Source organism: Nelusetta ayraudi, unplaced genomic scaffold (genome assembly GCF_046127955.1).
Source record: "Nelusetta ayraudi isolate G7.1 ecotype Tasmania unplaced genomic scaffold, CSIRO-AGI_Nayr_v1 ptg000081l, whole genome shotgun sequence".
Lineage (NCBI taxonomy): Eukaryota > Metazoa > Chordata > Actinopteri > Tetraodontiformes > Monacanthidae > Nelusetta > Nelusetta ayraudi.
In genome coordinates this window covers 97949-125136 of record NW_027466131.1, presented here as the reverse complement: position 1 = coordinate 125136, position 27188 = coordinate 97949, and the positions used below count along the sequence as shown (strand labels likewise).

At 45.5% G+C, this 27188-nt stretch overlaps 1 protein-coding gene across 4 annotated transcripts; it reads left to right on the top strand.

The window, feature by feature from the left end:
- The first annotated feature begins 381 nt into the window (after nt 1–381).
- epc1b (enhancer of polycomb 1b) lies at nt 382–23951 on the top strand. 4 transcript variants are annotated; one of them, XM_076044506.1, is made up of 15 exons: nt 382–747; nt 3007–3096; nt 14196–14355; nt 15511–15656; nt 15865–16071; nt 16563–16711; nt 16918–17065; nt 17400–17558; nt 17808–17897; nt 18024–18172; nt 18264–18709; nt 20209–20330; nt 20444–20582; nt 21234–21600; nt 22082–23951. In XM_076044506.1, exons 3-15 carry the CDS (start codon nt 14256–14258, stop codon nt 22152–22154), a joined length of 2295 nt encoding a protein of 764 aa, XP_075900621.1. In that variant the 5' UTR covers nt 382–747; nt 3007–3096; nt 14196–14255; the 3' UTR covers nt 22155–23951. The 4 variants fall into 4 exon arrangements, with proteins under 4 accessions (XP_075900621.1, XP_075900620.1, XP_075900619.1 ...); XM_076044507.1 differs by lacking the exons at nt 382–747; nt 3007–3096 and adding exons at nt 4714–4852; nt 5177–5363; XM_076044505.1 differs by lacking the exons at nt 382–747; nt 3007–3096 and adding an exon at nt 4424–4852 and having other exon boundaries at nt 21234–21649.
- The last annotated feature ends 3237 nt before the right edge of the window (nt 23952–27188 follow it).

The window sequence follows — 27188 nt, the reverse complement described above, 5'->3', positions numbered from 1 at the left end:
GTCACTCTCGTGCACATAATTACTAAATTATTTCTTGATTCTCTTTGAAAGGCACATATTCAGCAGTTGTACACGTCTAAATTTTACTCCGTAAAACGCAAATGATTCCACACGAAAGGACTTCACAATGACGTAGACACTGCGCTCTGGTTCGAGGATGAGATCGCCAATATAAAGCGACAGATTCGCCATTATCAAAGAAATAGAACGCACATCGTTAGCAATAAAAAAAAATAAAAAAAAATAAAAAATAAAGAAAGAGAAAGAAGCTAACAATCGCTCGTGACTCCGTCAACCAATCACGCTGCGCTCAATCTCCAGTGGAACGTGACGCCACGAGCGCAGGGCTCTCCACAGGTGATTGGTGGCCGCAGTCGGCCAATCAGCGGCCGTGCTACAGCAAAGTTGTTAACCCCCGACAGTAGCACTTTGGTTGCCACCTCTCTAGTTTCAGCCTGCTTTACATCGAGAGGAAAACATGGACTTTTCATCGACAGATAATCACCGCTGGACAGAGTGGATATACAGCGGGCCAGCGACTCCTCCTGCCGGGTCACCATTCCCCGTGGCTGGGTTCTCCGCTGAACACCAACTGGAGCAAACTAGCCGAGGCTAACGTTGATATTAGTTCTCTCTGTCGCTAGCTGCGTCGTGTTGCCTGGCTTCTCCCCCACCTCGAACTTCTGACGAGCTGAAATGTCTCCGAGACTTGTATTTGAAACACGCCGCAGATTGGGAGGAAGCCCGGTGAGTATTTTTCGTCAATTGTCCGTGAAACTTGAATGGATGGTTTGCCCAAAATGGCCCATCGCGAACAGTGTTTCTGGCATCAGATGATTTCATACACGCAATCAAATTCCTGGCTGGTCAGCTGGATGCAATTCAGCACCAACAACCTCAACTTCCTCGTCACTTTGGCAGCCCTCAAAGCCAGGCGACGGTGCCATTGTTGGAACGGGAAAATTAGAATTGTCTTTTGGTGTATGTGTGTTTTTTGTTTTTGTTTTTTAAATATCTCTGATTGGGGGTGGGGGGGTGAGGGGGGGGGATCTATATCTAATAGTTCTTTGCTTCGCTCCGTTTGTGTCAAACTAGAATGTCGCAAGACTCGATCCAGCCAAGTATAAAGCAATCGATGTATTTGAAGATGAACATTCGATGGGATTCCAGTTTGATAACGATATCACGTCTGGGGGTGTTTTCACCATGTTGGCTGTGAATGTTACATTTCTAGATCATGGGGCTTTGGGGTGTGGGGCTAAACAGTGCCAGGCTGTTCCTGTGGTTTGTCAGGGAACTGCTTGGCCCTGGCCTGCCTGCCTGCCTGCCTGCCTGCCTGCCTGGCTTTCTGCCTGCCTGCATATGATCCTTCATAAGAAATTTTTGCCTAACCTCTCGGTAGCACCCAGAACCTCCACCACATCTCCATACATGGACTCAAAAAAGGAAGCAGATATTGAAAGTGACAGAGCCTTTATTTTAAGGAGGAGGAGACCTTGAGCAGGCCATGCTGCAGCTGCCTCACGGTGACTGCCTGTGGTTGTGGACATTTCTTAAGGACAATATGTCATGGGCATCACATCATATCAGATCAGCATCGTAAGCTGTAAATCACCAGAGAGAGAATGCAAAAGTCATGTGATTACATCAACTCTGTGGCCATCATTGTCCTAAGCCCCGCCCTCATGGGACATTTGTAGTCCTGCTTAAAGTATGTTTGGTATGGCAGCACCGTGTGTCAGATCATCATGAAATAAGCACTGCACTGGAAGAATACAATGTATTTAACGCTCTTTAGTTTTGCATAATCATAGGACCAAGATTATGATTTCATGTTTGCTACCTTTTCACCTCTAGATTTTAAAAATCTTAAGAAATAAAAGGTAATCTATTTAGAGCATTCATATTTATTGCAATATATGGGGCTATTATTGATAATCTAAAATTAACATTTGTTCCAAGTTCAATGCAAGACCTCTAAGAAGATGGCTAAAGCTGTCTCAAATTCTACATTTATTGCTCATGATCACAGCACTACTTTGCATCATAGAACTATTTTTTCGATGTAAAATGTCTGTTGGAATTTGTTTGCATCCCAGACGTCAGTGAAGCTGCACACAATTATCGGAGGACAAACTGAATTTTCCTTCAAGAATGACCATATTTACCCCTCTGTTTACAGCCTCCTGCTAAACTGAGGCTTTCGTTAGACCATCCACCTATTTGGAAGGGGGCAAAAAAAACAAGGCCTCGAAACAGGGGGCGCTTGAGAGGGGTGCTTTCATATACCTGAGTCACTGGTGCCCTTTGTGACATCATAAAAAGCTGATTTTTTTTTTAGAACTGGTTGTGAACACACGGCAATGGGGCAAGCAGAAGAAGTAAAGGATGGACCTTTCCCATGTTTCTATACTCAATCCTCAGTTTGTTATCCATCCACTTGAAATAAAATAATCACAAGAAATGTAATGCTGCTTATGAGACAAGCTCGCAATGGAAAAGAGGCCTGTTAAGCATGCGTGACCCCTCAGCATGTCAGCTGGTTTTCAGTGAATAACGCACCAATAAATGATGATATCACAAATATCAAGCAGTATCAAGTCGCAAGTGATTATTTAATTTCAGGTTTTTTTGTTAATTGATAACAAGTTAAAGAGAAACTTTTCAAAGTTTAGGTCTCATATTCGCTTTGATTCTACTTTTCCATAAGAATATTCCTTAGCTGAGAGTCTCTTTATCTTGTCAGCCAGACGTTAAAGGACACACACACACACCAGACAACTATGATCGACTGTTGCCTATGATGTCTCCATACCGCCCATTCAGCTGAGCCTTAAATCTAATGTTTTAATGAATTCAATTCTCATGGTTGAGTTTAATAACACGTTCCATTTTGTTTGCCTTTGTTCCCTCGAACCAACCTGCTGCATTTTCTGTCTCTAGTGCGTTGCGATCTTTCGGCTGATTCCGGCTCGGATTGAGATTATTGTTTTTTCCAATTCCCAGGTCCTCCTGATGCACTTGATGGATTTGTCAGTGAAAGAAGAACCTCCACCTCTCCGTGCAGATCCTGGTTGAAGTTGATGCCACTAACAGGTAAAAACTCTTAGATTTTGTAAATATAAAAGTGTGTTTAGCCTGTGCTGTGTGTGACGCAAATGGAAGTCTGCTTATTTTCAGGCTCGTGGAGAGCCAGAGGTGTCCATTGATATGTGCAGAAGTGTTCGACTTGTAAATTTGGTTTAATGGTGACGTTTATCCACACATTCCGAATCCTTGGCTGTTTGCCCAGAAGAGGGCGCCGTTGTCCTGTGGTGAGCGTGTTGCTATGAAACGGTATGAATGAATGAAATTATTTATTTTTTTAAGGCGGGACACTGATTTCTCAGCAGTGACTGATGGGCTTGTCTAGCTCTCAGATATCTGTCCCAGTCTGTTGGTTATAGTCAGTATTCCTGTAAAACTTTGGCAGTTGCATTATGCATATGTTTAACATAACATGAAATGTATTAGACTTCTTTAGTATTTACCCTTTGTTTACAATAAGGAGGGTTTTTGTTTTGTTTTGGTAGTAGTGGTGGTGGTGTTGGTGGGTTGATTGTGTAGTTGAGTTTTTTTTTTTTTTTTTTTTTTTTTTTTTATGAGTTTCAGTTGAGATTTAAATTAAGAACTTGCAGAGAGAAATTTAAGCACAATTTATTGAATACATATAACAGCGTCCACTAGAAAGGATTGGGACATTTGTCAAGAATTGAGCATTTGTGATTCAGATTATTATTATTTGCATAGGTGCTACGAAAAAGCCCTTAAAACTGCGTTTATAAGTTATCAAGTTAGGATTACGTAATGTTCTGAAAATTACTTTTCATATTTTCAACATAAACAGTTTAGAAATATCGGATGTGGATGCTAAAGTAGAATTTCCACCACAATATAAATATTGTAATTTGTTATAAATAATCCTTATCTAAAGATATATATATATATATATATATATATATATATATATATATATATATATATATATATATATATATATATATATATATATATATATGTATATTTATTTATTTATTTATTTTTTATATTTTACCCTTAGTCGTATTTCAAGAAAAAAATACGGGCCGGATTTAAAAAAATATTTTAACATTTCTAAGTTGCCTTTTGACATTTTCTTCCTTTTTACTGCTTTCACGTTTGTCTTTTCTTTTATACAATCTAAAGTATTTTCCCCGGTCTTTTGGCTTCACTTTTGCAATTTTATATTTGGCCCGTGCCTAATGTGCGTTTCAATAATTGATGCGCGTGTTTGGAGTTAGTTTGCAACAAATGCCCCCTTCCCCCTTACCCCGCAACGCGCAAGCGCCGGGGATCGTGTGGGAATGGTCGGCCGGCGAACTGGGGGTTGGACCGCTGCGAGCGAAACACGGCAAAAGAGTTTTAAATGTCCGCCATGTTGTCCATGGCGCACTGAGCTAACGCTAGGGAGCGGAGCGTCGGAAAAAAACAGTCCGAGAGAGAGCGACCAAGATCCGGGCCTTCCCCCGGCTCCGCTGGCGACGCCCTAATTTCAAGCTACCACCATTCGAGCGCTAGCGTAGAGAATAACCGCACAGAAACATCCATGAAAGCTCCACTCGGTACCGCTGTGAATATTAGGAGATCCGATAGTTTTATATTGCATCTCGAATTGTGAAAAATGAGTAAATTGTCGTTTCGGGCACGGGCGCTGGACGCTTCCAAGCCACTACCCGTCTTCCGTTGTGAGGATTTACCCGACCTACACGAATATGCATCCATTAACCGGGCCGTGCCGCAGATGCCGACGGGGATGGAGAAAGAAGAGGAATCGGTAGGCTTTATTTGTGCGAAAATGTGAAATTCTACGTTGTGGTTTATTTTATTATTTTCAAACGATCGCAGGCGTCCCTCTTTTTTTCCTGCGCAAGCTTTCACAAAATGGCCGCCAATTTTCACAGAAGAAACACGACGGATTTCTGCCGCAAACAGGACATATGTGGGGTTTGAGCGACTGTTTTGGAAACGGCGGGCTGCATTGTTTCTTTATGGCTTAAATTGTGTCGGTTTGGCCGGCTTGTTTGTGCGTGAACTGATTTTCTGAGTACAAAGGAGTCATGTGACTTGAGCAATGCCGACATTTTGTCTCAACTGTCAGGTTGGGGACCTTGTGTTGGCGTAGTTGCGCTAGAACTGGGCAAGGGGGAGCTGTCGGCCTCGGCTTTTCTGCGCTAGGAGCAGACAGAAATGTCAACACGGCAGCTGAGCGCGGAGGAGAAAACCGCCGTCACCTTTATCAGTGTGCTTAGCTGACACAACTTTGATATTTAGATCTTCAGAGGCAGGTAGACGTAGAAAGAACAGTCTGTGTTTGCATCTTTGTCAAGTTGTTAAGCTACAGTTTTCATTAGCGGGCATTCTCCCTTTTTTTTATTGGATAACTAAACAGCCTTTTTGAGCAGCGAATAATTCTGTTGCAGCCTTTAGCTGCTACGCGGTTTATTTTTGTCACTATGTAGTATGTTAGCACAGACGTTTGTTGTCACACATTGCCATGTTTTTATTGAAAACGCTCCAGCTCTGAGTTAATGTCAATTTCACCATTTGCATTGCTGTCACGTTACTATTCCCAGTGAGAACGTTAGAACCCATTTAAATATCCCTGAAATGCGCATTAATGGGAACTATATTAGCCAGCCGTTCTCGTTGTCTTGTCATGCTCCCCTAGAGATTTGTAGTGCATGCCACTGTTGTAAAAACTTACTGTTTACCCTCTCCCTCATAGCTGTATGTGTGCATTCATAAAAAAACAAAAAACAAACATCAAAGTTGATGAGAAAAAAAAATCCTTGGAATGATGTCTTACGAGGTGGGAAAGCGGCATTAGTAGGATTCTTGTGTCTTATCTCACGTCATGAATAAGACATTTGGCATGCTTTTGCTAAATGACAACAAATATACAGAGTGCGCAAAGACGCAGTAATGCATGGCATATAGACGTATTATCACAGCTGTACAAGTGCAGCAGCAACAATGTTTGACCAAAGTTGACTGGTGTTTGACTTTGTGGTCAGTCAGACATTTGTTTAATTTTCTTTACCTCAGACAACGGCCACCTCCACTGTTTTGTCGGTTCTGGCATGGTCAATGAGATGAATGAAGATTTGGCTGTTTCTAACAACAAAGTTCTCGTACCTTGCTGGGGGTTTGTGTTTGTGCCAAAGTGGTGTAAAGCAGTTCAATGTTTGACCTGGTGTCCCAGATCTTGCGATGCATATTTTTGACCAGGAGAAGCTATATGGTTGTGCAAAGAGCCTCGTTCTCTAAGTAATACTCACTTTTAACCATCACAACAACTCCAGAACAATGTAATCATTACAAAAATGTTGCATAGTCCACTTAGATATTTTCATACGGGTTCCCATTTGTTTTGGTAGATGATGACTCACCATCCCTGGGAACTGAGGGCCGTTTTGCTTTTTATTATCAGAAGGAGTGCAACTATTTCAGGCGAGGATGCCTGTGATGCTGAGGCGGGAGGATGAGCACAGTCGCCATCCTGTCCTCATGATGCCTTCACACAAGTGCCATGTGTAGGAGGGTATTTATAATCCAACAGCCTCCCGGGACGCTTTTACGGTTCATGTGTACATTGTTTCCATATAATGTATTTTGCAGTCGGTGGGTGCCCCCGTCCCCTGTGAGAAAATGTTAACTGACCCAGTACTCTTGGCTACTGTCTAAATATAAGGGCAAGTAAGTGGTCTCCGTCCCTCCGGGCGTCTGTGTCGGATGCTGTTGTCCTCTGCTGAAACGTGCGCTCGGGGCAGCCTCCCCGTAGCTACCGACGCGTCGTGTCAGGGGTTCAGTGTGTCAGATGGCACAGCAGGCTGGCAGACCAGCGAGCAGCACGTGGTGCTCAGGAGGAGCTCAGGGCAGCAGCCCGAGGAAGAGGAGGCGGTGGATGGGAGGGCGCCGTCACTTCAAAGTGTGTGTGTGTGCTCAGCTCAGCTGGAGTGTCTGGTTACGTAACAGATGTATTATCATAAGAGAGAGGCCAAGTGGCGGCTCACTGTTTGGGTCTGTTCAGCCGGTGGATGGGGATGATTCATTGAGTCGTCATTGGTTGGACGCAGCCGTTCACACACTCTCGCGCTCCACAAGGGCCCCAGCCAGCACCGCGTCGGTGTCGCTTTACTCCCGTGCGCTTCCTTTGTGATTTCCAACACAGGCATTAAGATGCAGACTGTGTATTGGACCTTTTTAAACCCCACTGACTGTCTGACAAAATGTTCAGTGGATTTTGGTGTTAAATATTTGCTTTTTGAACAGGAAATATTTCCGCTTCCAAAAGTTGTTTAACTGAACTGATAGAACTGTCCCTTTTTATTGGCTTCCTTAATCTTTCACATCACCGAAATTGCTCTCTGTTGTGTTGCTACTGTTAGGATGGCCAAAGTACATGTTGCTGTAGTTGTTCTCTAGTCCTGATCTGGGATCTTTCAGCCGTGTCAGTTCAAGCGCAACATTGTAAAACTCATAATTCAGCTCTGACCAGATGTCCCTGTTCTCCTTCTGTTTTACAGTGCATTGTAACCCTACAGTGTTTAAATAAATTTGATTTAAGTGACATCCTTGTGTAATGACTGCTGGCGTGTGCAAGTCACTTCATAGGTCTCCCCTGCTTCTGCAGATACAAGCAAAATGGGTTGTCCGGTTTCTGCGTCAGTTCAGGTCCTCAGCAGATTCTGTGATGTACCCCTGCCAATTTGGTGTCCAATGTGTGTAGTTGCTATGATTCAGGGCCCATTGTAGTTCCTATTAACTTAACTAACCCATTTACACCTGGCAGTCAAACTTTCTCTGTCTGCTTTAATGTAAATAATTGTGTTGGAAGTTGTCTGTTTACTTTTTTGCGTGGCGTGTGACTGTGTTCGCCGTGGCATCACGGCATCATCAGAATTCCCTCGGCACGTGCAGCCGGTTTGTTTTGGTCCAGACGCTTGGGCTTGTGTTTACATTTGGGTGAAAGTGAGGTCAGTGTCTGTGGCGCTGGTGGGAACCCTCAGGCATCTGTTGTCGTTGCCTCTTTGCCAGAAACTAACAGACATGCACTTTCTGGCAGGACGACAGTTTCCAACAGGTTGACCTCTCCGGGTGGGAATGTGGGTCATGTCACCTGTCCAAAGAAGAGGTGGCTCTTACCAGCCGTGTTCTCCTTAGGGGTGCAGCGGTTAACCAGTTTTACTATTAACCGCAGTTTTAAACGTTGTGGTTAATTTAACCGCAGACGTTAAGCAAAACCGGTTATTTCTGCTCACAACAGTCCGTCAGTTTAAACTCCCGTACGGCGCAAAATGAAGCCGGGACGTTCCCTTTGTCTCTCTCTCTCGCTTTGTTTCCGCACGGCCCATTTAGCGGGCATACCACAACACACACACGTTTCTTGTAGTTGTGGGAGCTCAGCTAGCTAAACATGGTGGCTACGTTAGAACAGAGCTAATGGCAGACGTTGCAGAGCAGGCAGATAGACCGAACGAAAACGACCTCTTTCCACCAAAAAAAAGTCTGAGGTCGGCAGTGTGGGAGCATTTTGGCTACAAGAAGGACGTTAATGTTTTGCTGTTCTAAAGGGAAATCCCACCATACAGTCAGACTTGGTTTATTCTTAGTCATTATTTTAGACTGTTTTGGGTACTGCACTATTTGCCTTTGAAAATGCAGCAACTGTTAGACAATGTGGGGGAAAAGCAATAAAACATATTTTCAAAGAATGCAGATGAATTTTTTTTTTATATCTATTATTATAATAATAATAATAATAATAATAATCGTAAAACCGTAAAACCACGTTTTTTTCTCAGACTATAATCGCACACCAAAATATGAAACCGTTGCACCCCTCGTTCTCCTGTTAGTTTGTATATCCATGTTGAGGCATTTTCTTAAATCCAACTTTGTAGGTTGCTGTTGTTGGTGTAAATTTTTTTTAGAACTTCCTAGTTATTACCCATGGAATAAAATGTTTGTTTTACCACCCTGTCATGCAACAAATGGCTTTTGCTTAGTCCGTCTAGCAAATGGGAGGTTCTACCTCATTTTACAATGCGTGCTTATATTGGGATTGGAAAACATTGCGAGTATTCCACTGCACTGGGTAGAGGTAGTTCATTTCCACTGGCAGCACTCAAAGATCCTCCAAAGTTAAACATGTTTGTATAGTTTCATTTGGTTCGTATGTTTGCTAAAACTGAAATCTTCTTGGACTGTCCACATGGTTGCAAGGTGCTCTCATCGGGACAGTGACCGCACCTGGATGGTTTTTAAGAACTGGGGGTTGTGACACACACTGGAAAACCAGTGGCAGCAAAATAAGACCCCATGTTCACTTGGCTATAAAGCAGGTAGTTTAGCAGCAATTGATCTCCCCTCCTGATCTTTGGTGAGATAAAATGCCTGGAGAATTCCTTGTGTTTTTGCCAGGTAGAATTTTCCCTCCAGTGTATGAAAACACCGAAGGGAAGTTTGCCGGCTAGCGTGATGCCGTTTATGCTGCATACACACAGCATATATCCATGATCTATTCTGCACCGTATTGCATCCCAAGTTCTGACAATTCTGTTGTATGACGTGTTATTCTACAAATTAGTTAGCCAAAAATAAACCCATTGGAAATGTAAACGTAAGCATTAACAGAAGACGAGGGCCCGATAGCACTCGGATTGAAAACACTATGGGCATTTTCCTGTCATGCCTAGTCTTGCTTGGTGATCGTTGCTTCTTGTGCAAGTTTAAGTACTGCCTTGCAAAAATGAAGCGTGAAGAGAAAAATGCTGCATTCCTGATAACTTGCTGGCTTGGAGAGCATGGGAAAACGGCTGGGCCGCTGAACATTCCAACAGCTATGAGGGGGAAAAAATAGAGTAACAGTTGGAGGTAGTCTACAGGCAGTGTAAGCGAAGACGTGATTGAAGTCATGAGTGGACTTTTGCTTCATATGGGACCTGTTCAATGAGTCCCTCTCCCTTCATCACGTGTGTTGTGCACAACCAGACAACTTTCTTGGGGCATCCTCTGGCTGTCCATCACTTTAAGTGGCATTTACAGGGTCAGGGATAGTCAGTGTGTCAGTGGGTAGGTGCTGGCAGCGCCTCCTCACCGACCAGCAGTGACCAATGTAGTCATTTCCAACAGCTATTTCTCAACTACGTCTGTGGAAAATGAAGAGGGGGAAAAAAAAAATTAGAGGAAGTGGGGACGGCAATAAATGTTCTGTTCATATCCGCCAAAGCCGTTCATTCTGAGGCCAATGGCCAAACAAACACGTTGCCTGATTGGCTTTGGCAACAGACGTGTTTCAGCTCAAGGCCGTCGATTTTATCACTTTGTTTGTCATTGTGGAGGAGCCTGAGGAAGTTGAAGCGTGGACCCCTGTCCCATGCTTCAGGCCCTGAAGGCTTTTCACACTAGTGCATGAGTGCCATTTTGCTGTAAATGCAATGTATTGGTTAAAAGTGTGAAGGAGTTTTAAGTTCCCTGTGCAGACGCCACAGCCAAGTGCCAGGAATGATTGTGAAGGGGCTGTACGCAGCAAGTTTAACAGCTACATCCTTGGGAATGCATTGACAGACTGAGCAAGTGGTGCAATAAATGTAAAATCCAATCGCTCGCCTCAGGTTTGGCGGACTGTGGAAAATCAGGGCGCAATACAACAGATTTAGTATACTAGGCTGGAAGTAACCGCTGACAGCAGCACGATGATATGGTGAACATCACTTCATGTAAACACTGCTGTGTTGACGTAATGAAAAACGATAGTTTTCATGACAGATAAACCTCCATGTTTTTCTGATTCGTTTCCCCAAAAACTTGCTCTGCACATTTCCTCACTATGAAGAAATGTTGAGCTCACAAAACTACACGGACCAAAGTTTTCTTTCCACTATCGTAATGCCCCGATACCTGATTTGCCACCTTTTTTGGCAAGTGTTAATGATGTGACCTGTTCACATCTGTGCCCAAACTTTTCTTTCTTTTTAGGGAACTGACTCCAAATCATGGCACATTGCTTCTGAAAAAAAAATTATAATCCGGCAATACATTTGCTTTTGTTTTTCTAATAAGCTGAATATAATTTCATGACGACGCATGAGTATAAGAGCTTCTGTGCCATAGTATTGAGATTCGATTATGTAAATTGCCATTTTGTCACCTGATTAAATCAATCAAATGTATTTAAATAGATGCAGAATTGTGTTCTTTGTGCTCAAATGACATGTCTGCAGCCTGGCTCCATCATCATCCCAACTGATCAGTCCAACTGTATCTTTCTTCTTACTGTTTGCGGTTGCTACTTAATAACACAAGGGTGGGGTGGTGAAAGTCTTAACTGGTCAAAACACAATCTTGCAGATAAAATTGACACTAGACGAAAGTTTGAAACGCTAGTCGGACACAAGAACTCTTTAAGTTGTCAGGAATGAGAAAAGGGTAATAATATCTGTACGTTTGCAGATATGGACATTTCCCCACAAACTGTGAACATGCTGCAGTGGAGTTACTGAGCTCGATGCAGCTCTGCATGGGTCACACACAAATCATGAACCCCAGTGAAACGCTGCCAGCTGTAATTGCTCAAGTCATTTGAAAATCTGTCTGGTTGCTTGCTGGACCCGTGCCGTGGTGCATGTGTGTTGCACAGATGGCATGCATATGAGATGATATACAGCTGTAGCCACTAAATGGACACATTCAGCCAGAATTCATAGTTGCATGAAATGGCCAGTTGGGCTATATGCCCTGCGTTTTTGTAAGTGGAATTCTCTACAGTTGTGCCTGTTTCTGTCTTAAAACATCTATGTTTAACTGTGTGATGTCACTGTACACAAACTTGTGATTGCCCAGGAGTCACTGTTTAAATAATACAGTGCAATGAGATGAGACTGTAGTTGATGTGACAGAAACTGGCTAGAACAAATCCTAATCAGTCAATCCTAAAGTCCTAATCAATGCATTCAACTACGGATCAGCGGGATGAGCAAACACTGAAAAAACGTTGGATTGCTCAGCAGGCCTCATGCCTACTCCCAGTTAACACCAGTTTGCAGCGACTGAAAGATTAAAAAGCTAAATATTGGGGAATGATTCTGACATTAGCTGCGTTTCCATTGCAGTTTTTCGCAAAATAAAAGTAATTCTGGTAAAATCTTGTGTAATTCTCGCAGGACGTAATTCTTGTAAAATATCGTCCCGTGAGATTTACAAAAATTGTTTACTTTTGTTTGTTTCCGTTTGTTTGCTGTCAAGAATGGTTGTTATATTTTTCTCTTTGATTACTTGTAAAAAAAAATATTGCAGCTACTCCTCCGTCCAAACGTAACACGCCTTTTTCACTTGAAGTGAACTGGTAATGTAAACCCTGTACGTCCCGTCTGGTGGTTTTCCATGACACTTTTGCGATTTACCACTATATAGATGCGTTTGAAAAACCACCTCATGAGAGCGTATAAACCTTTTAGCTATATTTGAGAGGTTTTTCGAAGTTTAGGCGATTCCATTACCATTTTTTTTAACGCGATATTTAGGTTTTGCGCAATTCTAGGGGTAATGGAAACGCAGCTTATGATTTGTAGTCATTGTGAAGCTGGGCTACAGCAGCCTTTCACACAATGCTCGAAGATTAAATGGAGGGAACTGGACTGGTATCTGGAAGACCTTCGAGATACCAGTCCCTCCGCTGCTTAATCTTCAAGTGGCGCGATGACCGGGACTACTGAGAACCTTCACCTTCACACTGTGGAACACAGTCGGGCAGCATTGAAATTAGATGCTGTGGCGGCTCCTTGTTTCTTGTCTGTCGTCCTGGCCCCCCGCTCTCCTTGTGTTTCCTGAAGGAAAAACACACACACCCCTCTCCCCCCAGAGAGCTGTTGTATGACGCCGCCAGCGTGTTGACAGCGGCCGGCCAGCCTGCTCGCCTGCCTGCTGGTGGCTCGCTGCCCAGCTCTGGGCCAACGGAAGCTGCTGCTACTACTGCGTTCAAAGAGACGAACAGCCCACCAGTAAACCAGTCAGACCGCTGTTGCACCCTGTACGACTTCCTCCAGGCACTGTTACTGTCTCGGCAGGCTTGGCGGGAACAAAACCCCACCACACTAGTGTGCATGGTTTAGTCGGACAGAGTCTCAACTGTTCCCGGTGTTGGAGTCGAGTTGATTGTAAGGCCACTGCAGAGCAGGTAATTTGGTCAATGGATCTATGAGAAGACGGTAATTAATGTGAGTTCCATGAGATTTTATATTGATTATTCATAACTAGAGCTGGGTATTGCAGCCAATGTCCCCAATCGAATTGATTTGATTCATAAGGTTCCTAGTCGAGTTAAGTCTAGTTTGAGTTGCATCACTACCTGCAGACATGGAAGACTGACAGGAAACTACTTTTGTACATTGGTTGACGCTGTGTCCCACTGCCAGCAGCAGGGTCTGAGCTCCCTCTTACATTATATTAAATGTGCGTCTGTGTACATTATGCATGGTTGAAGTTAATGATTTATAGATGCAAACCATTAACCAGTTAAATCAAATTGGTTGTAATTAATTGAACATCGTGTGGTCCATTTGAGGACGTAAAGCTCCTCAAGTCCTGCCAGGGCCCCTTTCTCTTGAGCGCTGACGCATTTTAATTGGATTCATGAGTGTTGCGTGAGAAATGAGAACTAAGCCAACTTGAATTACTGCCTGAATTTCTCACATTGAGCCGTGCTTGCAAGGCCGCGTTGAACCCGTCTGTATTGCCAAGCCCTCACTGTACAACTGTTCTCGGTGATCAGGGTCGTTGCGGAACTAAGGTGACATCCAATCATATCTGCACAGGTCAACTGCTGAACTCAGCTGAGTTCAACAGCCACACTCGGTATAATACCAACCAGTAACGGCACCGAGGTGTCAAGTTATGTAATATTCCCTTTAGCAGAGTTTTCTAGTAAAGTCTATCTTCTGCAAGTCAGCCCTGTGTGATGTCACAAACACCATGCCTCTTGTAGACAAAGTGTCAGCCCCGCTCCCTGCTCTGAGGCTTCCTTGTTTCTGCATCTTTCCAAACATGCACAGCATACAAAGTTGTTGCACGATAAGACCAACCAATTTTGTTCCTCACCTTTGCGTCTTCCCGTGCAGGAACACCATCTCCAGCGGGCCATCTCGGCGCAGCAGGTCTATGGCGAGAAGCGGGACAACATGGTCATCCCGGTCCCCGAGGCAGAGAGCAACATCACCTACTATGAATCCCTCTACCCTGGGGACTACAAGATGCCAAAGCAGCTAATTCACATACAGCGTGAGTGGGCCTCTCAGCCAACACACACACACACACACACACACACACACACACACACACACACACATACACATACAACACATGAGCAGCTTTGGTTCTGTCATTCTTCTTATCACATTGTTTTCCTCAGTCATTATCAGCAGCATTTACTAAAAAAAAAAAAGTCAGTGAATGTTTTAAGGCAAATTAGCAATCTAGTTCAGTTTTATTTTATTAAATTGTTGTTTGCTTTTGAATGTCCTACAGTGTTGCAACAATAAATGGGTAGTGTGCCAATAACAGTTGTGGAAATGGCAATCTGTGATATAGTGTGGGTGTGGGTGTGTGTGTGTGTGTGGGTGTGTGATGATCTTATCCTGCGTTGTCATACATTTGCGAATTGGTTTGACTGCTGCGCTCACAACGAAAGCGACTTTGTTTAATTGCTCAGTTGAGTCATCGTGTCCGAGTCACAGGTGGTCGCTGGAGTTGTTTGTTGCAGCAAACCAATTTGCTGTGCCCTGAACTCGGTAGCGCTGTTATCAGTCAAAAGCCAAAGTGACAAATGTTTGTTTCTGTCAGACGGCTCTCTGACTAATTCTGGTTTATTCCTTGCAAGTACTAAACGTTCTGCTGCGGCGCAAAAATAGAGGAAATGGTTTGAAACTGTTGGAATCTTTTGCATCAAATGCCTGAAAGCTTTAACTGCTGCTGCCGCATTTCTGCTCATGTGGTGCTGCGTTTGCTGTCTCTGACTTTCCTTGATAACTTAAGAGCTACAGCTTTCAATTCACACAACTTCCCCGTGCTCTAAAGTCGTTCACTGTCGGCAGTGAGGTTCACCTGTGGTTTTGCAGCAGATGAATGGTGATAAACGGAGCTGCGCAGGAGATGAAAATTGTGCGGTTGCGTGTACACAACTCGCAGTGTGTCGGTCGACTAAAGGGCTGCTGAGGTCAGAGTCCAGATTTGCTTCTCGCCTTGGTCGGCTCGCTGAGCCGGAGGATGAAGCGGATTCTAGTAATGGAAACTGCCTTTGCTTCAAGTTAATTGCTGAACCTGTATTTCTTAGTGGCATTCTTACACCTGATTGCCACCATTTTAAATTCTAATTGACCGCGTGAGCCAGGTATCACGTAGCCTCTTACTGGTGTTATTGTCTCGTCCTGCCTGCAGCTTTCAGCTTGGACACGGAGCAGCCAGACTACGACCTTGACTCGGACGACGACACATTTGTCAACAAGCTGAAAAAGAAGATGGAAATCAGCTTGTTTCAGTTTGAGGAGATGATCGACCGGCTGGAGAAAGGCAGTGGCCAGCAGGTTGGTGACACTTCATACCCCCCCCCCCCCCCCCCCCCCCCCCCCATGTAACCCACAAACATGGCGAGTTGTCAAAAAAGTAGTGTGATAGGCCTCTGTCACCGCCTGCAAAGCAGTGATGGTTCATAACTGGCTCAGAGTCGGTGTTCATGTGCCCTCGTTGATGAAGCCACTGTATTCAAGTGTGCGTGCTGCGTGTGTTGCACAGCTTGTCAGCCTTCCAGAGGCCAAACTGCTGCTGAAGGAGGACGACGAGCTCATCAAGGAGGTTTTCGACTACTGGAGCCGCAAGAGGAAAAACAGCAAAGCCAACACGCTCATCCCCACCGTCAAGCAGGAGAAGCGGGACGGCTCCAGCACTAGTGACCCGTACGTGGCCTTCCGACGACGCACTGAGAAGATGCAGACTAGGAAGGTCAGTAGTCCGCAGTGAATTCCCTCCTCATCAGAGCCCCACTGATGGAATCTGGTGCCCAAGTTGCACTCCTCAACCTGCTGTCATTGTATTTTGTTGTGCTGCGCTGGCAGTTCATTTATTTCTCTGGTTTACTTTTTTGGAGTTTGATTGGTAAATAATGTGACAGGATTTACAATGATTATGTCATGCATACATCTTTTGAGGTACAGCTGTTGTTAACTTCGCCTCTCCTAACACGGATCATGCAGAAAGTATGCAGTGAAGTTTCATTGATCCCTCTTGTAAAGGTTGTGTGCCACCAAGTGGTCATTTCAAGAATTCAACCTAGAAGACTCAACCTGTTTGCGTTCCCCATTAAACGACTGCTGCAGCCATGCAACATTTGTATTCAGTTGTAAGAGTTTAATAGATTTGTGCAGTAGAAAACATTCATTGTTGTTAATTGAGACATTTACATGAAACGCGTTCTTTCCGTGTTTTATTCACAGAACCGTAAGAACGACGAGGCGTCCTACGAGAAGATGCTGAAGCTGCGCAGGGATCTGAGCCGAGCCGTCACCATCCTGGAAATGATCAAGAGGAGGGAGAAGAGCAAGAGGGAGCTGCTGCATCTCACGCTGGAGATTTTTGAGAAGAGGTGAGGGCGCCTGTGAGGCTGGCGGCACGTGCAGCACGTCCACTCTGAAATCAGACAGCAGGCTTGTAGACTGCTGCGGGCTGATGTTCTGAAGCTGAGATAAAAGAAGGTTGAGCAGAGGCACGGCTCTCTGTACCACGTGCAGCACCTCAGCCACTCAGTGAACCAACAGAGTTGTTGACACCCTCCTCCTCGTTTTCCTCTAGAAACGGCATGTCAGATTTCGGCGGTGAGGTGATGGCTGAGGTGTTGGCGGAGCGGGCACTGGTGAGGCCGCAGATCATCCCACTGGTCCCTCTCACAAACCAGTACCGACACCAGGAGCACATGGACCTCAAGGACTACAAGTCCAAGGTGAGTGGGTTCGCGAGACCTTCGTCCACGTCCAGTCGGGAGCCTTCTTCACTTAACTTAATGCTCCGTTCACTGCGTTGAAATCCCAGCCTTTTCTATTCACTGCCCTCCTCCTTGATTTTACAACAACTAGCCCCCCCCAACTAAAAACTTGCATGTGTGTGGTTAGAGAACTCGACACCTGCCCAAATTCACATCCATGTCACGGTTCAGCAGACTGTGACAACTCCTGCAATTTAACACAGAAGAGTCACGGACACAACGCGTACATCTGTTCCGTGTGAGATTTAGGATGTTCACACATCTCATGAGCTCATCTCCCGTCTCCCTCCAGCCTGAGAAGATGGAAGTTCCTCGGCAGAAGAGGAAATACGAGAAGAAGCAGAAGGCGTTGCCCCTGTCGTCGGGTGCTCCGCACCATCCCGTCGTCTTTAACGCCAAGGACCTCAACCAGTACGACTTCCCCAGCTCGGACGATGAACCCTTCTCGCAGGTACGGCATCAGCCAGACCACATTCACAGCCTGCCAAGTTGACTGGAAAGTGCAACTCCTCTTGATTTAGTCAAGTCCTCCACCGCTGCTGGTTATTAATACGGCGAGCCCCCCCCCCCCCGCTCTCTGCCCTCGCCCTCATAAATTCACTCACAGTTGCAAAGCCATGAGACGCACAGGTGTTTGGAAACCAGATCAGTGCCGAGAGGTTCTGCTCACGCGGTGACCTCTGACTTTTTGTGTCCACAGCTGCACTCAGGCTCATCAGAAGCGGAGGAGGAGAATGACCCAGACGGGGCCTACGCCTTCCGCAGGAAAGCAGGCTGCCAGTACTTCTCTGTAAGCTCATTATACTTTGAAAAAGAAAGTGCTCGCGGGTGTAAGCGTGCATGTTATGCACCACCCACTGATTTAAATGCACCGTGTAACCTTGTGCATGCTGTGCGTGCGTGCGCGTGCGTGCAGGCTCGTCAGGACCGCGTGGCCAGCTGGCCGTGGTGCCCGCCGTGGGAGGACAGCTTGGCGGAAGTCCGCTACCGCTACAGTCTCACCACGCTCACTGTGCCGCGACGCTGCCTCGGTATGGCCCGGCGCCGCGTCGGACGAGGCGGCAGGTCAGTTCACTTCCATCGCCCGGCTGTGTGTCATTGGTCGAGCCTCGCGGCGTCTCCGAGCTGACCCCCGAGCGCTTTGCTCCCCCTGCAGGGTGCTGTTGGACCGGGCTTTCACGGACCACGACAACATCTACCACCGACTGGACCCAGACATGCTTGACCCGCCGCCTCCTCCGTCTCCGTCAGCGACTCCTCCGCCTCCGCCCCCTCCGCCTCCTCCAGCTCCCCCCACAACTACTTTGTGCTCGCCGGCCGCCGACAAGTTTGCCAGTACCTCAGAAACAAATACCTCAGACAGAAGCCCCTTGTCTCGCGCCCCCCCATCCTCCACGGACCTCAGTCAGATACTGTTGAATATAAAGTCGTGCCGGTGGAGGCACTTCAGACCACGGACACTACCACTGCACGAGCTGGACAATGCCCACCCCCTTTTCAGGAAGTTGAGTCGGAGTCTGAAGCGGCCGCTTTCAGCCTCCGCGGCCGGGGGGCAGCCCCAGCGCCCGGCCAGGGTGGTCCCCCCGCACCCACCCACTGCTGGTAAGTGTGTTGGAAAACGCCCCGTGTTGTTTCCTGTGTCCCTGCTCAACTCTGCGGCCGTTATTTGTATTCAGGCGTCACAAGTACTGCCTGCAGTTCTGACGTCATCAACATTGAGTGACATTAAACCCTTCATACATTCATCACCCTAGCGAGTAACTAGTAGCTTGCAATCCTCAGTGGTTCATGGAACGTCTGTGTTCCGACAAGTAGTCAATCTATATATGGCATGTTCAAAAGTTTTGAGGCGGTTTTTAAAGTGTCTTCACTTCTCAACTCAAAAGTGAGAACATTTTTTTTGTATGTCTGTCACGCTCTCATTTTGAGACTTAAAGGGCCAGTTTCAAACCTCAGTGGGGCGCGTTGTTGATTAGAAGAAAATTTCGATTTTTAAATGTGTCTAGAATTAAAGTGGACTTTGTCGTTGGATTCCTCCTGATTGTTTGGGAAGATGATGTGAAAACACAAATCACTCCAAGTGGGCAAATTACCCAAATATTTTGATCGAGCTGAGCAACGTGATTGCTCTACAGCTCTAATGTCCTTGACGTCCTCCGCTTCGGTGTTGAAACAGATTTTCGTTCATCAGGTACAGATGTTGCTTTGCATGCACTCTGCGTCCAACCCTCCGCCCCCACTCCAGTCCAGAAGGCGTCGGTAAAGACCGGCTGTAATGAATAAATTCATGAGATGCAAAGGATGTGCGAGGATGTGTGGACAAAGGCGGCGAGCGGTGAATACAAACGAAAACGCCACTGGTCCTGTGCTCGGATCGTATTGAGACGGGGCCAGTCGGCTGCGTGCTTCCCGTCACGGCCGGAACTTTACAGGTGTGCCGGGTTGCACCACAAAGCTTTGGATCCACGAAAAAAAACGTGCTGTTGGTTAGCGCAAGTTGAGTTCCAGCTGTGACTTTTGAAATGACGGCGAAGAGCAGAGCTGGGTGCCGTGCAGTAACGAGCAGAAATAGTTTGTTTGCGTTTAGAATCGGTGTCGCACCGAGACACACGAGTCGTGTGACTTCTTTGCAATATGAGGAGTTGGAATCGATAGAAGGCGAGTAGGAAGTAGGGAGGCAAATGATCGATTAATTCATTAATCGTTAGTTAATTGACCTTTTCGATCGATTAACGATTAGTTGACAAGCGACGTTTTTTCCTGAGAACCTAAATTTCACAATGAGAAATGTGTAAGGAACACATTATTTAACCCCTAAATAATGTTGCGGGCCCAGTATGACCTACTTTTACATTGGCGAACAGTAAAAACACCCTAAACATTTATCCTCTGATTTTAAGTTGACTTGTAATGGCTCACATTTCAACTGTCTTTTCTTTTTTTAAAGTTGTTAAAGTCACTTGTTCTAGGTATGCAAGTGGAAGTGATATTTTTTTTTAACACTTTGAGGAGCAATTTTCAAATCCAGGGGCGTTCACAGGACAAATGATGGAACGGCGCGCACGAGTCGACGTCCTTAACCAAGCGTGTGTCTCCCACAGCTTTCACAGCCGAACAGTACCAGCAGCATCAGGAGCAGCTGGCCCTGATGCACAGAGAGCAGCTGGAGCAGGTCCAGCTGCAGCAGCAAGCCAACAGCACCGCCGCTGCAAACAGTACTCACGTGAGTGTCCAGGGCCAACACACACACACACACACACACACACACACACACAAGCTGCTGTGTGCCCGCCTGCTCTCTCTGACCGGCTTCCCTCCACCTCCACCTCCACTCAGGGTCTGGCCAACACTGTGGACCAGGCCAGCGCCCAGTTCGCCGCCTCCGCCGTCATCACCGCTGACCAACTGCTCGCTCTCAAAACCAAGGAGGAGCTCGGCCCCGGAGGCGGAGTCAACGGCGTCCTCTCCCCCTCAGGTATGTCCACCCCTGTCACGGGTCGAGACACGGTTAGTGATTGAGGTAGCTCCACGTGTAGGGACCAAACGAGCTTCTCATTTTTCCTTTAGCTGCAGTTAACTGTTGTTCCTGCCTGACTGCCTCTGTACACTGTGGTTGTTTCACCTCACCTGTTGTTCTAACAATGCCAAAGTCGTTGGTGCGGTCTGCAGTTTGTTCTTAAAACAATGCAACGCTCGGAACAGAAAAATAAAAGCAATTTAATTTTGAGATTGTACCTCCGTGCTGCAGCGCATTGACCCTCAACACACAGCACACACAATGAGCAGCGCTAAGCCCCGTAATGGAGAGCCCTGAAAGGACAGATAACAGCCGCTGAAGCTCCAACAGCCGGCGCCACTTTCAGCCGGCCGGGATGGAACGATAACGGACAGAAATGACAAAAACATTTTTTTTTTTAGATTGTTCTGTCCTGATAACGCACAGTAATGAGATTATCACTCAAGCTGCCTTTTTTTAAGTGTCTTTGTCATTCAGCTGAAACAGAACAAATCCATAAATGATGTTGAACGCCAGGTCATGTTCAGAGTGTCTTACTGCCGCTCCCGGCGGAACCCAACTAGACTTCATCTAATTGGCTCTCCTTTCCAAACCCCCCCCCCCACCCAGGTGTCTACAAGGGCTTGCACCTCTCGAGCACAGCGTCCCCTGCCGCCCCGGCCCCGCCCACCTCCACGCCCACACCTGCCCTGCTCCACCCCTGCACCACCAGCTCCGCCGCCGCCGCCAGTAACAACAACGGCACCGCCCACCCCATCAACGCCACTCCCGCCGCCGCCACTCAGGTCCTGCTGGGAAACAACAATAACAACAGCATCCGCCTGGGCGTGCCCGCCGCCAAGCGCGTCCACGCCCCCCGGACGCTCAGCACCACCGTGTCGACATCCGCCTTAAAGCTCGCCCACGCAGCCACCGCCAACTGTCAGAAACCCAAGGTCACCACGGCGTCGGCCTCGCCACTCGACATGGTGCCCAGGTGAGGATGGAGGTCCAGGCTGGATTTGAACTGCTTGTCTTGAGCGCCGGTCAGTCAACATGGTCAGCTTAGTTTCTGTAGTTTCATTAGGATACAGAAGAATTGACCAGTTCTGTATATGAATCATCCATTTTTCCTCTTAATGCTCCCTTGTTATACACAGTCTCAGAGCTCAGTTTTATCCTGGAGCAGCCTCACAGATAGGAATAGCATCATATTTAGCCCTCTGTTTGCAGCTTCCTGCTGAAACCGATGCTCTGTTGGACCTTTTTCACTTTCTTGGAATGTTTGAAAAACTTAATTTCTTTGATACGGGCCTCTAATTATTTTTATTTCGTTTTTTTAGAGTTAAGCACCTCAAAGAATTGGACTTGTCCGCTCGCGCCTCTTAATACATGAAGTTTGCATTGAAGCAAAATGATTTGACACTAGGTAAATTTAAGTCCTTTGTCTCACTGTCTTCATCTCCTCTCACCTGCAGGGAGAATCATGAACAAGACAAGCCAGCACTGAACAGTCTGTCAGAGAACACAATGGCCATGGAGGTTACGTAGCCCCCTGCTGGCAGCTTTGGGGGTCACGCTACTCCTGTGTGGTGGTGTTTTTTTTTTTGTTTTTTTGTGTTTTTTTTTCGTTCGGTGCTATGCATCACTCGGCGGTCGTGAAAGCAAGCAGTGGCAAAACGAGCACGATGAGGCGCCAGCTGATCTGGCACCACTCGCAATGCTCGTCTCGTACTATTTTTCTCCCTCTCCCTTCCCCTCCCGCCTCCACCCCCCCCGCTACACCCACAATTTCCCCTATTTGTTACTGTTAATAAGAGATCGTCTGTAAATTCTTAATATGGCAATTATATGTACAGTACTGCATATTTGTAATACACCTCCCCTTCCTCTCAAGCCCGCTCTACTTCTTGTATATAACATTACTTGAATACAGAAATTGTTCATTTGTGATGTTTTGCACTCGAGATATATTGAAAAAGAAGAAAAATCCAAATTTAAAAAAAAAAAAAAAAGAAAAGAAGAGAAACCGTCAAACTGCAACCGGTGCGAGTCTGAGGTGTGACAGGAACGTGTCTGTCGTCACATGCATGGTGCGCAACCTGCTGTTTGAGCTATTTATTGTGCCGTGTTTACAAAGGTTTTTTTTTGTTTTCCCTGTCATATTTTTTTAAAACCTTTTTTTATACACTGTACCCCTCACTGGCTCCCCCTGCTGTCATCGGTGTTAGCTAGATTTAAAAAGAAATTTTGTTTTTGTTTTAATTTTATTTTTTTAATTTCCGAGGGATGTTGTGAACATGGCCGGGGCGGGGGGCGGAACCGTTTTTTTTTTTTGACAGACGTTCCCTCCAAAACTTGTCGTTTGAATTAGCAGAGACGTACGTTCACTCAGTCGGGGCGACTAAGACGATGGTGGCGGCGGCGGCGGCGGCGGCAGCGCGTCGCTGTCGCTGGTTCTCCTCGCCGCTCGGTGGTCCTCCGTTCCACACAGCTCTTCCACACACGTTATTCCTGAGACAAGTAACAAAACAATGGGGATGAAGACTTTTTCCCACAATACTTTGCTGCTTCTGATCTATCAAAGCACTATCATTTTTTTTCTTTTTTTCAAATAAATTGATGCTGCTTTTATATGATTTGGGTCTTGGCATTATACCAGACAGCCTCAGATTATGAGTTTTTTTTGTTTTTTTTCTAAAAGATGATCCCCACCTACCCCCGCCTCAACATTTTTTTAAAATTAAATATTTTTGTATCTCCAACCATTTTGGTCAATTGTCCCCCGTGAAAGACTTCATTCTTTTGTTACTTGTTGATTGTTAACGGGGAAAAAATGGAGTAAATGAAAAAAAAAAAATTGCAGTAACGGGAAAAAAAATGGAGTAAATAAAAAAAATTGCAGTAACTGACATTTATATCATTCCAGCTTAGAAAACATGTATGTAAAAAAAAAAAGAAAATACTTAAAAGATGACAGTTTTCTCTAATTAAAAGAAGAAAAAAAAACTCCAGAAGGCTGCAAAGGCCATGAACCACAAGTATCGGGTGCCTTCATTTGGGAAAAAAAATATGAAATAAAATCTTTTAAAAAAGAAAAAAAAAACTTTCTCTCTTCTGTGAAGAGTTTGGTACTGAACAAGGCTACTTGTAGTTTCTCTCTGTCTGTACCACAATCCCAATGCCCATTCCAATGGCCCAGTTGATTCGTTTTGTTTTTGTAGACCCTCCAAACACACACACACGCACACACACGCACGCACACACACACACACACAGTAAAGACTACCAATCCTTTTGAATTTGTCATGAAATGAAATAAAAATCCAGGGCATTATGTGTTTTGAACAGCGTGTCATGTTTCTTTGGCTCATCTCTGTGTTGTCGAAGCTCTGCGTCCAACTGAACGTCTTTTTTGGAAAATGGGCCTTCAGCGTTGTCTTGTCTGACTGTCTCAATCAAACATGCTCTGATCTGCTTCTGGCTTTGAAAAGAAAGGGGGGGGGGGGGGGGGCAAGCGACTGCTGTTGGCAGCAAAACAACCATACCTCATTTCAACCTCGCTTTTTAAAATGATATTGCTCAATGCTGGATGCAAGTGCATGTACAGTGTTATACAGCATCTGCTGGGAGTAGTGGTGCATTGATGACTGTAAACTGGAGGCTGAAACAATCCAACAATGGGACAGAAAAGAAACGTTTAACGGTCCGTGTATGAGATTTATTTGCAGGCAGTGTTTCCAAATGATGCACCGTGTTAGAAAGCTTGGAATGCCAGTTTGCAGTTGAGAAAAGTTTAATTGCCTTTCAGTTCTTGAGTCTTCCAGCTGTGATCAAACCAACCACGGGGAGAAAAAGACTGGAGCTTTTCAATATGGCTCCGGGAGAGTTCACAGCTGAAGTCTCTGCAGTGCAGCTCCCATGCTTTTACTGCTTTTACTGCTTTTGCAGTGGAACCTTTCTTCTCAAAAAAAAAAAGGTGACTCGGAAAATATTTCTGTCGTCGCTTCCACCCTGTTAACCTCGGGCTCTTATTCATGGGAGTAAACACAAATTGGTGTGGATAAGGGATGACATTTAAATGTAAATTCTGCTCGGCGGCAACGGGAACGAGGAAAGTCGATAAGAGGAGGGAAATAAATGAGCAGAGCCGAGTTCAACCCTCTCGCTCCCCGCTCGTCTGACTGCATCACGGGCCCACGTCTGCTCGCAGTTGGTTGTTTTTCGCAATCTGGCTGTGCTAAAAGGATTTGAGATGAGGATGTGCGGCACAAAGCGAGCGATGATATGTCACTACGCTGGGAAGGCATCTGAGAAGAACTTGCGGAGATTTTGTTTCTTTTTATGACCGTTGCACTCTGCTCACCGGTAGGGATGTTTAACCTTTAGTAATCGTTAATCTGTTTGTCCCGGTGGTCTGGGCTTTAGGGTGTCAGATGAAACACCTCGTGGTGCATTTGACCTCCAGACCCCTGAGACATTTGACAGCGGTGAGACAGGAGCAGACGAGAGCCGAGGGCCTCGGCTTGAATCTCCTCCTCAGAGCGTGTTCATGCTTTCAGGGGGCAACATCTCTCGCTCTTGTCCGAGAACATCATCAGTTCCTCATCCCTAACCTCAAAAGTGAGTGTGCATTTTGTCGCGGTTATCATCAGAATCCGAGCATTTATTAGTTTTTGCTGCAACTCCACCTCAAGCTGTTTGAGTAGAAATAGAGCTATCAAGTAGAGTGTGTGTGTGTGTGTGTGTGTGTGTGTGTGTGTGTGTGTGTGTGTGTGTGTGTGTGTGTGTGTGTGTGTGTGTGTGTGTGTGTGTGTGTCCCAAAAAAAAATTGACCTTTCGCAGGCCAGTAAGTTTGGCAATTCCTGTTGAAATAACCTCATATTTCCACAGAATGTATAGGAACATCAAGATTTGATCTTTGAGCTTTCATTTTGGTTGTGTTTTCAGGTTGAGCCATGCCGTTCACTCCCAAAGAGAAATCATTTTACCTCTTGCAATATGCTCGCACACATTCACCCAGTTGTGACACTGCACACCCAGTTGACGTGTGCCTTCTCACTGGCAGTGCACATATTACAACTCTTATGAAATCAGTCCTATAATAAACTTATGATGTTCAAGACGCAAACTCTTCAATTTCATTGAGCTAGACTTTGTCGTTTTCAAGATAGTTGCTTTTAAAATGTAGTCAATTTTTCATCGCGTTGTCCCAGAAGGCCTCACTTTAATTGTGTTTTAAATCTCGGAGCTCTTCAGTGGCGACATTAGCTGTTTCAGACCACTTCAGACCTGTCTGACATTTCATCCAAGATCTCGCGCCGTTCAAGCAGGCACCCAAAAATGGAAGTTCTTTAAATGCTAATGGCTTGTTTAAGCATTAAAAATGGAAGCGGCGACCAGGGGTCCCTCTGAAAAATGACTTCAGTGTGGAGACTTTTTATAGAGAGTGATGAAAACGGCTGCAACCTCCGCGGCGGGAATTAAAACAGAGCAGAGCGCAGAGGAATGTGACAGTTGAGGGATAATTCCGCCGCAGCCTGGAGGGAAGGTGGAGGGGCTGCAACATTAATGTCTCTGCCAACAGGTTGGAGGGCTGCTGCCGGACACCAAGCAGCCGATACGAGCGGCGCGATTATAAAACTGCTCGAATTCTTCCTGCGCGTTATTCCCTCCGTTCTCCCGACTCTTTTCAGCAGCATTTTTCTTTTTCTTTTTTTCGTCTTTTTTTTTTTTTAAAAAAACCCCAAAACATGTTCCATCTGAATGCAAACTCCCCCGTGAATTAATCCCCGAGGATTACATCATCCCACTTGTTTGGCATAAAGGAGCGCAAAAAATCAATTATTCCTGCGTGAACAGTGTGACAACGGCGGCAGCAGTAAGCCTGGAAAATCCTCTTTGTGTGTGTCTGTGCGCGCGCGGACTGGAACGCGGACATTTCCTCTACATTTAAACATTTAAAGCTGAAGGATGCCGGTTAGATTCGAGCTGATAAGGTCAGGAGTCAGGCTGAAAGATGAGGAAAGTTCATGCGAAGTACTCACAAAGGGTGTGTGTGTGTGTGTGTGTGTGTGTGTGTGTGTGTGTGTGTGTGTGTGTGTGTGTGTGTGTGTGTGCGCGCGCGCGCGCGCATAAAAATAAATTAGTTGAGGCGGATTTTCTTTTTTTTTCTCCAAAAGTTCTAAAGGTTCTAAATATTTAGCTCCCCCTTGTGGTTAATCTTATTGACTGCACTGGGAGGTTGTAAAAGGAACCGCTCAATTTTTTTACGATGATGATGAATGAATCTGGTGGTCCACTGAATCTCAGCATAGGGAAACATGCAAAACGTTTAGTTGACACTAAATTCAAAATTCTTAAATTCTTAAGATTCAAATCCTACACTAATGACTGAAGCCTTTTTCCTACTCTACTGCTGTGTCATGTTGGACTCCTTGTAAAATTTCCAACATACATCTCATAAAAAATTAACCACTTCCGCACAATTCTAGCTCTGCTTTGTACGTCATGTGATTTGATTCATCATATTCAGAAACACAGAATAAGTTTAGACTAACTACACAAACGATAATCAATGTACTC